The sequence below is a fragment of the Microcaecilia unicolor genome, chromosome 1 (assembly GCF_901765095.1).
Source record: "Microcaecilia unicolor chromosome 1, aMicUni1.1, whole genome shotgun sequence".
In the NCBI taxonomy this organism is placed as follows: domain Eukaryota; kingdom Metazoa; phylum Chordata; class Amphibia; order Gymnophiona; family Siphonopidae; genus Microcaecilia; species Microcaecilia unicolor.
Genome location: NC_044031.1, coordinates 713877825 through 713892058, shown reverse-complemented (window position 1 = coordinate 713892058; position 14234 = coordinate 713877825). Strand labels below are relative to the sequence as shown.

Sequence of the window (14234 nt, the reverse complement as noted above, 5' to 3'; positions counted from 1 at the left end):
TGTGGAGGGGGCGGAAACCTGACTGTGATTCATGTAATATTGAGAATTTGTTTATATAGTCTGTAAGTTGTTTGGTTACCATGCTTTCCATCAGTTTGGACAAGTGCAAAGTGATTCACATTGGGAAGAAAAATCCAAATTATAGCTACATGATGCTAGGTTCCACATTAGGGCCTGCATTCTATATATGGTGTCCAAATTCAGGCGCCAAAAAAGAAAACAGCCCTAAGCGCTTTTCTATAAATGGTGCTTTGTGTTGGGTGCCATTTATAGAATAGCACTTAGCACCAGGATCCGCGCCCAATTTTTTGCGCAGGAATTTAGTCCAACTAAAAGCTCGTGTAAATCCTCACATGTAGTCCCCCAGTTCCATAATACTGTGTGCATCTCTGATGAACTTCCCCAATCCACCCGTGCCCTTCCAATAGCATGACCCCTTTTCAGTTGCTCGCTGATGGGTTTACACGCTCATCGTTATAAAATAGCACTTAGCAAGATGCATGTGTAAATCATACGTTTTGCCAATTATTAGCACTAATTGGCTTGTTTACCAATTACATGTGCAAATTGGGCATGTGCTCAAATTTGTGTGCGCAATTAAGAGCACCATCTGTAGAATCTGGGCCTAGGAGTCAATATAGACAATACATTTGAAATCTTCTGCTCATTGTGTGGCAGTGGCCAAAAAATACAAACAGACTATTAGGAATTATTAGGGAAGAAATCATAATGCCTCTGTATCACTTCGTGGTGAGACCACACCTTGGGTATTGTGTGCAATTGTGGTCACCACATCTCAAAAAAGATGTAATGGAACTGGAAAAGGAACAAAAAGGATGACCATAATGATAAAGGGGATGGAAAAACTCTTATACGTGGAAAGGCTATAGAGGTTAGTGCTCTTCAGCTTGGAGAAAGGACAGCTGAGGGGAGATATAATAGAGGTCTATAAAATCCTGAATGAAGTGGAATAGGTAAATATGAATCGACTGTTTACTCTTTTAAAAGGTACAAAGTCTAGGGAATATTCTGTGAAGTTACATAGTAGTACATTTAAAACAAATATGAGAAAATATTTTTTCACTTAACCTATAGTTAAGCTTTGGAACTCATTTCTGGAGCAAGTAGTAAAAGCATTTAGTAGCTGGACTTTAAAAAAAGGTTTGGACAAATTCCTGGAAGTAATCTCAATCTCAGTCAAAAATCTCTGTAGTTCTTTTAAAACAATCTTTGGCATCAAAGTGACCTTTTTCTGCAGTTTCCTTAACTCATGACTACTGACTTTGGAGGGATCGTCTGATTGATGTGGGTATAAAACTGTTTTCACTTTACAGGGATGGACCTAACACTGTTCTAAAAGATAAACAGTTTAACTCTTCATACAGGCATAGTCAGATCTGCTGAGCTACTGACACTGAATACAAATGGCTCTATTTAACTTATGATGGGCCTTGTTAAGTGGAGGAGTAGCCTAGTGATTAATGCAGTGGACTTTGATCATGGGGAACTGGGTTCGATTTCCACTGCAGCTCAGGGGAATGGCTAGGGGGGCCACGAGGGCCTGGACCCCCCCCCCCAAATTTCATCCGGGCCCCTGGTTTTGCTGGCGGGGGTCCCTAACCCCCTCCAGCCAAAGCCTTCCTCAGTGCCGGTCTCCTGAGTGCCGCGTTCCCTGCCCTGTGCTCTTTCTTCCTCCTGACATCCTGTACATTACTTTAAGTGAAACTGAGCATGCTCAGTTTCACGTAAAGGAGTGTCCACAGGACATCAGCAAGAAGAAAGAGCAGGGCAGCAAACGTGGCTCTGCTGGAGATCAGCGCTGAAGAAGACTTCAGCTGATGGGGGTTGGGGACCCCCGCCAACAAAGGTATTTGCTTTTTTGTTGGGAGCTACGAGGCGGTGAAGGGAAGTGGCAAGGAGGTGAGGGGGAGTGGCGGCAGGGTGGCAGACTAAAATGTGCCCCCCACCGCAGGCTCTGTCCCCCTCCCACCGTGAGCTACGCTCCTCCTGCAGCTCCTTGTGACTAGGCAAGTTACCTACCCGTCCATTGCCCCAAGTACAAATAAATACCTGTATATACTACGTAAACTGCTTTGAATGTAGTTGCAAAAAAAAAACACAGCAAGTCCCATTCCCTTTCCCCCTTCTTAAGGCATGTTTTGGAAATGGATTTGCTGTGAAAAAAAAGGCAATCACATCTTTTGGTGATGTGCTTGGCATTTGTTGTTTTTATAGTTATTTGTTTTTATTCTTATGTAAACCACTACCATACCTTCGTGAATTGAGGTTGAAGGGGGGCAGACTCAGGACTAATGTCACAAAGTATTTTTTCACGGAGAGGGTGGTGGATATGTGGAATGCCCTCCCGCGGGAGGTGATGGAGATGAAAATGGTACTGGAATTCAAACATGCGTGGGATAAACACAAAGGAATCCGGTTCAGAAGGAATGGTTCCATGGAATTTTAGCGGAGATTGGGTGGCGACGCTGGTAATTGGGGAAACAAAATGGGAGCTGGGCAGACTTCTATGGTCTATGCCCTGATCATGACTGAATAGATAGGAATGGGCTGGAGTGTATATTTTAAGGGGCTTCGTTGTTAGCTAAGAACAGTACTGGGCAGACTTCTATGGTCTGTGCCCTGAGAAAGGCAAGGACTCGGGTAAATATATAAAGTAACACATATCATGTAAAATGAGTTTATCTTGTTGGGCAGACTGGATGGACCGTGCAGGTCTTTATCTGCCGTCATTTACTATGTTACTATCAAATATTTAAGCTCTACTGAAATCTCGATTATTATTCCACACATTGAAAGTGTAGAGTACACCAACTTTAATGTACCATGCAGCCTAACCAAATTCTTTTGAATTCATGAACACCATCAATCATTCATAACTTATCTTTTTGGCTTTCTCCATTTCAAGGGAAGGCAGAGGCATATTTAGAAGCAATCAGAAAGAACATTGAATGGGTGAAACAAAACAAGCAAGGAAATAAAGAAGGTAGGAACCAGTTCTTTCTCTTTGATGAGAGGGTCTGCAAATGTATGAATACGAGAAAAGCAGCAATTGTCTTCATATCTTAGAAGTGATATCATGGCTAGGGAGTGATCTCTTCTGCAACTGGTACACAATTCTGTAAGTCTAAAGCACAAGAATGGAAATCTGCGGTAGGTAAATTAATTTCATGGGATAGTAATCTACCTGGAGCAGTGCACTAGTGAAACAGAAATATAGAAAGTGATGGCAGATAAAGACCTTATGACCTATCCAATCTGTCCATTAACACCATCTAGTATTCTCTACTGGAGGAGGCAGTAGTCGGTGTAGGGAATAACAGAATCTTCTCTAAGTAAATTGAGAAGTCACAATATAGATCTACCAGTGGCGTTCCTAGGGGGGCTGACACCCGGGGCGGATCGCCGATGCGCCCCGCCCCCTGGATGCAGCGCCCCCCACCGGATGCAGCACGCTCCCCCCCCCCCCGGTGAAAGGACACCCCCTCCCCCAGGGTGCATGCCGCTGGGGGGGTGCCGCGCGCGCCTGTCCTCCCTTCGTTCCATGCTTCTTCTCTGCCCCGGAACAGGAAGTAACCTGTTCCGGGGCAGAGAAGAAGCATGGAACGAACTGAGGACAGGTGCGCGTGGCACCCCCCCCAGCGGCATGCACCCTGGGCGGGTGGACCGCACCCACCGCCCCCCCCTAGGAACGCCACTGAGATCTACTAAGAAGATAAGTAAATTTTTTCGCTAGTTCCTATATGATTCATCTTTGATTGCAACTCAGTAAAGAAGTAAGAAAAGTTGTTGCACTTTAAATACCCAGGTGTTGTTTAACTTGGACCTATGATTATACTTTACCCTTAGTTTGAGTGAACAATGAGGATTTTTGATGTGACACTCCATTTTTTAAAAAGTTATAGCACTGGTAATCTAGGTGGTATTTGATGAACGTTTGATGGTACACTTTGGTTTTGACTGAGTTTTCATTTTTGCCTTTTATAAAATAAGCTTAAAGTAGATACCATTTTTGACTTCTAATATAGGCATTCTGTTATAAAGTTACCCCTAAATGTCAATATCATTTTTCATTTATTTCAAAAGAAAATCTCTCAATTGTTATCACTGTGAGATAAACCGGGCGCTTGAAATGTGAACATGGTACAATCAGGTAAAAGTTAGTCTGGTTGAATAAAATGTTGAATTTAATCATCTAGAAATGAGTATTTACTCTTTGAAAGTATAACCTGATTCCTAAAAGAAATTTATCTTCACTACCCATCCAAGGGTTCTTGTAATTGGGCCTTCATCTGGTTTCCTTTGTTCTTTATGGCTGAACCAGAGATCTTGCTGTTGGTGGAACAGGAGATAGAAGAAAAGTCCTAAAGGCCTAACAAAAATTATACAATATCTCTGAAGCATAAAACACTGCTGCTAAATTACTAATTTTAGTAATATAATATAATATATTATATATAATATAGCACTTTTAAAGGGATATCTATGACATGCAAATATCTGTGTTCAGTTCCTACATTTAAGGGTCCTTTTAAAAAGATGCTCTAGCGTTTTTAGTGCACACTAAAAATAAGCATGTTCTAAACTCTAGATATGCCCATATATTCCTATGAATAGTCCCAAAAGAGTCCAGCATCTAAAATTTTAATTACAAAATGTTTTCATATATATAAATAAATTTATGATATAATCAATTATGGACCTCAGTGGTAACTTGTTTCATAAGAGCCAGAATATTTCTTAGCTCACCTTGCTTTTTTTGATATATGAGATAAAGATTTAAGATGGGATATGAAATTGTTTTAAAGTTCCTAAAATGTTCATAAAAATATTCAAAAAGATCAAACTAATGAATCTGATTTAAAAATCATGCTGGACCTATGAAGAGGCAAATTGAGGCATATTTTCAAAGCACTTAGCCTCCCAAAGTTCCATAGAAACCTATGGAACTTAGCCTCCCAAAGTGCTTTGAAAATAAGCCTGAAGGCGAGTTAAGAGATGTTCTGGCTCTTATAAAACGAATCGCCACTGAGGTCCATAATTGATTATATCATAAATTCATATATATATATATATATAAATTTTAGATGCTGGGCTCTTTTGGGACTATTCATTGTATAACTAGCCCCCATCTGCTTGATGACATAAACCTTTAGGTGTGTCCTTTTGAAGTTGATTCATCATATATTCCTATGGGCATCTCTAGTGTTTAGCACACACTAAAAACACCAGTGTGCCTTTGTAAAAGACCCCTTTATTTCTTTTGGGCCAAAAGCCACTTAGAGTTCCCAGCGAGTTCTGGATTTGCCCAATATGGTTGATCCAGTCCTGTCGAGTTGAGCTTGTAGTCTTGCTTTTCATAGGGAATGTAATTGAGGAAATCAGAACTACAACACTCTGCAGGTGACCTGTTATAAAATTATTCTCAGAAGACTAAATTCAGTAAATGGCACCCAAATTTGGGCAACGAAAACAAATGCATGCTGAAAACTATTCTATAAACAGTGATCTGAGTTGTGCGCCATTTATAGAATAGTGCATAACACCAGGATCCATTCCCAACATTTAAGCACGAGGAATTACACCAGTTGAACCCTGGCATAAATCCCCATGTCTAAATTAGACACGGATCCCTCAAATTATATAATAGTGCGTGCATCTTTAGTGAATGCCTTCAACCTACCCATGCCCCCGTTTCAGTGTCGCCCTAAAGGATTTACACAAGCATCTTTATTGAATAGTGCATAGCAAGATGTGCACATAAATATAAATCGTTGCCAATTAGCACCAATAATTGATTGCTAGCGCCCAATTATTGGCATTAAGAGACTCGTTATTCAATTAAATAGTGTGTGTAAATTGGACATGCACCCAAATTTGCACACCCAATTTTAAGCACCATTTATAGAATTCCTCTGAATGTGCCTAATGCACCAGCTCCCACACCCACGGCAGGGTCTGTTCTTTGGATTCCACACTGAAAATGATCTTTACAGACAGCAAACCCTCCAGAGACAGGGATATATCTACTGCACCTGAACATAACTCAGCTTGAAGTACTACTACTACTACTACTAACGGTAACGGAATTCAAACATGCGTGGGATAAGCATAAAGGAATCCTGTGCCGAAGAAATGGATCCTCAGGAGCTTAGTCAAGATCGGGAGGCGGGGCTGGTGGTTGGGAGGTGGGGATAGTGCTGGGCAGACTTATACGGTCTGTGCCAGAGCCGGTGGTGGGAAGCGGGACTGGTGGTTGGGAGGCAGGGATAGTGCTGGGCAGACTTGTACGGTCTGTGCCAGAGCCGGTGGTTGGGAGGCAGGGCTGGTGGTTGGGAGGTGAGGATAGTGCTGGGCAGACTTATACGGTCTGTGCCCTGAAGAGCACAGGTACAAATCAACGTAGGGTATACACAAAAAGCAGCAAATATGAGTTATCTTGTTGGGCAGACTGGATGGACCGTGCAGGTCTTTTTCTGCCGTCATCTACTATGTTACTATGTTACTTAACACTTCTAAAGCGCTACAAAGTTACGCAGCACTGTACAGTTTAACAAAGAAGTACTATCAAAAGGTGTGAGCTAATTTTTAATTTTAAAAATAATACAAAGAAGGAACCTCTTCCCCATTCATGAGATCCATCTGGCACATTTTGAGCCCTATGGAGGTGACACATAATACATCGACATTTTCTGCTGAGGTAATTGGGTTTTCACGCTATCCACAATATCTGCAGTAAGTATGTTTAACTTATAACAATGGAAAGTGAACATACAAAATAATGAGACCTCAGAGAGAGGGGCACAGAACCAACAATTCTTTGACCTTATTTCAGAGAACAATTGAATAGCCCCGTCTCTCTCTCTCTCTCTCTCTCTCTCTCTCTCTCTCTCTCTCTCTCTCTCTCTCTCTCTCTCTCTTTCTTCTCTACTTTCAGACTATGATCTTTCAAAACTAAGAGATTTTGTTGAGCAAGAAGCAGATGCTTATGTGGAAAAAGGAATCCTGGATCAGGAAGAAGCCAACACGATCAAGCGCATCTACAGCAGTTTGTGAGGCACCGAGAGATGAAGAGTCCTGTCTGCTGAAGCTGTAGGAAATACCGCATAGACCCACTTCTAATTTAATGACCTAAAACAGGTTCTTTTCAGAATGGTATTTGAATGTGTTTAACTTGCATTTTACTGAATCTTTTCTAGATGTTCTTATCACTCTGTTGCTATTATACAAGCTCTGCATATTTTATCTGCAGACAAATTGCATCTAAAAAAAACCAAATTATACTCTAACACTATATTTAACAGGGCAGATAAGGACATAGAGACATCATTAAATTGATGCCTGGGGAGGGAGTGTTCCTGTTTATGCCTTTTACCATAACTGCTTGTTCAGACATGTCATGTTCAGAATACAGTAGTATACCCATTCTTAGCTTTCAGAGATGCTGGTTGCAAAAAAAAACAAAATGTACTTGACAGACACTTTTCTGCTAGAACTGCTTTAGGACTCAAGTTCTGATTAAAAATTGCATTAGCCAAAAATCATCTTTAATGTCAGAGATGTCTTATACAAAATTAAGAATGTAATGTCATTGCATATCATATTTTGCCAACTGTTGTGTTTTGCGTGTTCACAATGTTCTGTCAGTTTAAATATTTGTGCCATTAAATAGACAATAGGCTTGAGTTATTAGGGGTTTTCTCTTACTCATTATCAATGGTGGGAAAAACTTAGTAAGTCAGGCCTAATATGTCTCTTATTTTGCATCTCCAAGCTGTTAATGTAGAGGTTGCACAGGAAGGAACTTTTCTCTCCTGGGCATTATTACTGTTCCTGGAAACTGCAGTAGATTTGATTATGTATGGCTCCATTTTTACTCTTTGTAACATGCCACTATCTGTATACAGCTGTAAATGTCTAAGAGCAAAATACAAAAAATTATATACAAGAGTGCTTTATGGTTTAAGACAGAATCACACACAAACTCTCAGGCACCCTCAAAGATAACAAGATAAACTGATGTTAATCCAATGACATTAATCACTTGCAAAATCTTCTCAGGAGAACTGTAATTCTTATGTGTCACTGCACATTTTCTTTTGAACCACATTTTTTTCACATGTACTTTAAGTCAACTGACCATGCATTCTTCCCCCAGTGTTTCAGGTATTATTATTATTTGTTACATTTCTATCCCACATTTTCCCACCTATTTGCAGGCTCAATGAGGCTTATCGCCAGTTTCGGTATGAACAAATACAAAGTGATGTAGTGGTAGAATAAAGTTCATGTGTGACAGACACATTAGAGTGCTTAAATCTCACACATCAACTATGGGTGCATCAGTCTCATCACCTATATGACATATGAAAATAGAACCAAGTACACTAGGTTACAAGATGTTTTAGAGTAAAATACAAGACTGTCATTTTAGAAGACACTGCCCCTTGAAGAAAGCCATATAATGCAACTTGAACTTGAGAAAGTTTCAGGCTGGATGGTATGTTGAAAAAGTCTAGGCATAGTAGGAATCTGTTCTGGTAGTAAAAGTAGAATTTAGAGCATGAATTCTTAACTCAGTCCTTGGGACATACCCAGCTAATCTGGTTTTCAAGATATCCACAATGAATATGTATAAAGACAGTATTGCATGCACCCGCCTTCATTGTATGCAATCTATCTCATGAATATTCATCATAGATATCCTGAAAAACCAAACTGAGTGTGGCCCAGGCACTGGGTTGAGAACAAATGGTTTTGTGTATGGCTTTCGAAATCTAGCTACCACTCTATAATTATATGACCTAGAGCAAATCACAATCTCACTGTCCTTAAACATTTTGGGGCTAGAGTTATGAATCTGTGCTACCAGTTAGTGCGTGCTAACCGAATTAGGGGTCCTTTTACTAAGGTGGGCCAAAAAATGGGCTGCGCTAGTGTAGGCACGTGTTTTGGGCGCATGTAGATCCATTTTTCAGCGCGCCTGTAAAAAAGGCCTTTTTTAAAATTTTTGCTGAAAATGGACGTGCGGCAAAATAAAAATTAGTGCATGTCCATTTTGGGTCTGAGACCTTACACTAGCCATTGACTTAGCGGTAAGGTATCATGCGCTAACTGTGCGGTAATCATCTACGCGCTTAGAATGACAATTACTGCCCAGTTTTTATCACGCACCAGAAAATAAAAATGATTTTCCAGCGCAAATAGCTGATGTGCATCAAAAATTAAATTATTGCAAGGGCCACGCGGTAGCCAGGTGGTAACTCAAAATTGCCGCGGCTTAGTAAAAGGGCACCTTAATGTGCTATTTTATCATGTCTCCATTTTATGCAGTGAGACCTAGTTACTACTAATTTGTATTAACCATGTTAACACACACAAAACTGTGTTAGCAACTACGGCCCTTGGAATAGAATCAGATGTACCCTACCTTTACTTTGCCCTAATTGAGAAACATGGTTTGCTTTCATGTAGAAATAAGAATATAAGAACATAAGCATTGCCATAATGGGACAGACCAAAGGTCCATCAAACCCAGTATTCTGTTTCCAACAGTGGCCAATCCAGGTCACAAGACATGGCAAGATCCCAGAACAGTAAAATAGATTTTATGCTGCTTATCCTAGAATATGCAGTGGATTTCCCAAGTCCATCTTATGGACTTTTCTTGTAAGAAATTATCCAAACCTTTTTAAACCCTGCCAAGCTTACTTCTTTTACCACATTCTCTGGCAACAAATTCCAGAGTTTAATTACTCGTTGATTGAAGAAATATTTTCTCTGATTTCTTCTAAATTTACTACTTAAAGCAAAGGGGGAAAGCTATCAATGTAGGCTGCTATTAAGATGGGTTATTTTAGCACAGGTCCCATTCATGCAGTGAGACCTGGTTAGTAATAACTGAGGTTAACAGTAAAATAACACAGCTAGCAGCCCACCTTGATAACTCCCCTCCCCTCCAAATGTGCTGGAATTCAAAATGAGTCCTCAAATTATGTAAGTCAGTTTCAGAAAGGAGCAGTCATTAATATGGTCTGTCTGTATCATCTCAAAGGCAAAGTAACGGAAATAAAGTGGACTCTCAGAATGATTTATTTATGTATTATTACATTTGGACCCTGCGCTTTCCCACTTAAAGCAGGTTCAATGCGGCTTACATAATAATATGGATTACAGAAAATTGATAGAGAAAATATGTTAATTATAGCCGAATAATAAAAGAGATAGGTAGGTAGAGATGGGGAAGGGTGAAGGAAGTAGGAGAGGTATGAGCAAGGGGTAGATGAGCAATGGAGGAGGGGTAGAGGGGGTAGGAGGGGGATGGGACACGGGAAAAGCATAGGGAAATTTGGTGGGAGATGTAGTCTGAGTCATTGTCTTCTGGATATGTGTTGGGTAGAAGGGATTGTAGGATTAGATTGGTTCGTTTGGGTAGGCTTGCTTGAACAGATGGGTTTTTAGTGATTTCCAGAAGGGTAGATAGTTGCTGATTGATCAGATGGGTCTGGGGAGGGCATTCCAGAGTTGGCTGCCTAAGAAGGAGAAGTTGGATCCATAATAGGTTTTGTACTTGAGTCCTTTACAATTGGGGTAATGTAGGTTGAGGTAAGTTTGCGAAGTTTCAGACATGTTTCTGGTGAGACAGTCAATCAGATTGAGCATATAACTCGGAGATTCACCATGGATAATCTTGTGGATTAAACCCTAATCCTCCTCCCTGTTCCTCTCTACCCTGTAATTCCCTTGCCTGTAATGTCTTGTCTGTCTGTTTTACCTAGATTGTAAGCTCTTTGAGCAGGGACTGTCTATGTCAAGTGTTCAGTGCTGCATGCATCTGGTAGCGCTATATAAATGCTATTAGTAGTAGTAGATTGTGATGATGATGAACAGGAACTTATTCACATAACTTTGATACTAGGGAAAGGGAAATGGGACTTAATATACCACCTTTCTGTGGTTTTTGCAACTACATTCAAAGCAGTATATATAGTATATACAAGTACTATATTTGTACTTATTTGTACCTGGGGCAATGGAGGGTTGTAAATTGCCCAGAGTCACAAGGAGCTGCAGTGGGAATCGAACCCACTTCCCCAGAATCAAAATCCTCCACTAGGATCTCAATTTCAAAAACAATTCTCTAATATCTTTTTAATAATATTTTATAAGGGTTCCTTAAAATTTTGATGCATATCTGGTTTATTACCTTTCCCTCTAGAGATATGAATTTATTTATTTGGATTTTGCATCACAGAAATGAGTTCCATAAATTTGCATGCAGTTCATAGGGGCATTAGCTTAGCAATAGAATGGCAAGTAAAGAAGAAGAAGCTAAATGATTAGGCAAGCTATTTAAAACACAATAAAATGTTCCTCAATTGAAAAGCACTTCATAAAACTTAGAAGCTACCTTTCTGGATAAGGAATAGGATGTACAGCAGAGATACAGATTTAACTGGAAGTAACCACCCAATGCAAGCTAATATTTGTTTCATCTATTTGAGATACTTTTTTAACCCAGCAGTTTCTTTTTGCTTCTTTTTGGGCTTCCACATCAAATGGAACTGGTCTCTGTTGGGCTACGGCACCACAAGCTTTTTCTCACAACTGCCTAAGGAATTTTCCTCCATTTGTACATGTCCCACTCAACTCAGGTCAGCCATGGTAACAAGTCCTTGGTCAAGGCCACAAACCGCAGCTCCATCAAGATCTTAACTAAAGTGGACCCTGTCTGCCCACTAGATGTCACCACTGAGCAATGGCCAAGACTCCTTCTCCATAGGGGCTATGAATGCTGCTTCCACAGCAACCCCAACCCTGGATGTTCCAGGGAGCAGAGTCCTAGCCTATTATCTTTATCTATTATCATTGACTATGTTACTATAATCAAATCAACGCTATCATTGAGCAAGCTGTAGTCATGATGTTCTTATTGGCAAAGAACTAAATTCATTATCACACTAATTAAAAATAATTGTTTGTTGATCAGTATTCTAAAAAGGGTATCCACACTTTATAGAATAGTACCTAAGTGCCTAATCCACACTTAACTTAGGGGGGTCTTTTACTTAGGTGTTTTGGCGTTTTTAGCATGCGTTAAAAATAGGCATGCGCTAAATACTAAAGATGCCCATATGAATACATTGGAGTCTTTAGCGTTTAGTGTGCACTTATTTTTAGTGCGCGCTAAAAACACAAGCATGCTTTAGTAAAAGGCCCCCTTAAGTCACCTGCGTTTATACCTGCTTTCAGCAGGCGTAAATGCCGATACATAAATTAAGGTTCAGATCATGTGTATTCTATAAGAATGTACATAATTCATAGGACCGCCCCCTCCCCAAAATACACATCCTAGGTTTTACACAGAGATCTTATAAAATATGATCCACACGTAAATCCCAATTAAGGCCAATTAACATCAATAATTGGTTGTTAGCCAATTACTGGCACTGATTGATTCATTAATCAATTAAGTTGCATGCCCAAATTGGCAGTGTATGCTGATTTGCAAATGCAACTTTAATCGCCATATATAGAATCCGGGGAAAAGTGGATTCCTCGTCATCCAGGCAACTAAAAATTCAATTTGGATGAAATGTGCAAGACATTTACAGCGGACTGACAGTGGTACTATAGCTCTGTCACAAGTGTTGGATTTTCTTCTTTTACTCTGTTTGTATTTGCTGGGAACCCTTTACTATCTAAATAAATACTGGCACGTAAAATGCAACCAATATCACATATGATATTCAGAGTACAAGCTTTTCTATTAGACTCTTGATTCCAAAACTTCTTTATTAAATATCTTTGCTAAAAGCTACAGTATTGTGTAACATTCTTATTCCTTCAGTTTGAAGCTTCTTGAAATGACTGGTTTGTCAAAGTCTACATAGTAAGAATTTGTACAATTAGAAATTGGGAGATATACAATTCAAATATTCAATGTTCAGCTTTATTTGATATACCACTCCATCAACAATAAATGTAAGTGGTTTAAAATCATAAACATAAGGGGCAAAAAGGGTTTAGACTCTTAAACGTTGGGGTCCTTTTACAAAGCTGTAGTAAAAAGTGGCTTCAGCAAGCTCTTATGCGGGTCTTGTCCATGTGCTAAGGCCATTTCTACTGCAGCCGGAAAATGGCAGATTTTCCATTTTCCAAATCAATGGCCATGCACTGTTACCATTAATGCACGGCCATTAACAAAAATTAGTGCGAGAGTCCTTACTGCCACCTCTTTTGTAGGCAGTAAATGCTCATGTGCTAATCCTGAGCTAATCAGTTAGTGTGTGGCAATACTGACATGCTTCATTAGCTTCACTGGCTACCGGTACAATACAGGGTTACATTTAAAACTCTATGTCTGATCTTCAAGGCCCTGAAAGGAAATGGCCCAGAGTATCTGAAGATTAGGATGATCCTCCACACACCGCCAAGGACACTAAGGTCCTCCCCAAGGACTTTCACTAACTACACCCTCTCCAAAAGACATTACACGATGTGATACCCGCAATCGAGCCTTCTCCGGAGTAGCCCCCGCACTCTGGAATGCATTGCCTGAAAGGCTCCGCTTAACACAAAACTATCTCTACTTCAGGAAGCAGGTGAAAGCTTGGCTCTTCAACCAAGCCTTTAATGGAAGAACTAACTAACTTGTTAGTCTCACTCACACACTCAAGGATTGACTCAGGCTGTAAATACTGCAGCGGGACATGTTTGTCCACTCCTAGCCTAACCGAGATAATATTTAACCATCTCTCTGACATCACGTGCAACTTTCTTCAAATTAATCACCTTACTCTCTAATTCTTCCTACTTTCTTACTCATCTCTATGTTACAACTTTGCCTTACCCTTCACTACCAATTATAATGTTCCATTACGTAATGTGTTGTCATTGCAAGTAGTATACCATTCTAATTCTAATGTTGTAATAGTGGTCCCTATTTAGGTATTTTTGTGATTTAACACAAAGTAGTATACCATGCCATATTTTGTATTGTTACTTGAATATTTTTACTGCTGTAATTGCCTATTGCTCATGTTTGATCTTATTCTTGCCTTGAGTGAATTCCTTCAAAAAGGCGGTAAATAAATCCTAATAAATAAAATGCTTAGCACAGAAACGCCCACTCTCCACCCCCAGACATACCCCCTCAGACAAATTATCTTAAAATATTTTGAGCGTGCAGGTAGTGTGCGCACATTCTGAACTTA

The 14234-nt window shown here is 40.0% G+C and overlaps 1 protein-coding gene across 1 annotated transcript in view; it reads left to right on the top strand.

Annotated features, from left to right (window-relative positions):
* Positions 1 to 8253, top strand: part of SCG3 (secretogranin III) — an 83214-nt gene extending 74961 nt beyond the window's left edge. Inside the window, exons 11-12 of the mRNA XM_030189407.1 lie at positions 2927 to 3004; positions 6956 to 8253. Of these exons, the coding sequence (XP_030045267.1) occupies positions 2927 to 3004; positions 6956 to 7074 (197 nt within the window). The 3' untranslated portion in view covers positions 7075 to 8253. The remainder of the gene's footprint in view (positions 1 to 2926; positions 3005 to 6955) is intronic.
* Positions 8254 to 14234: the final 5981 nt, after the last annotated feature.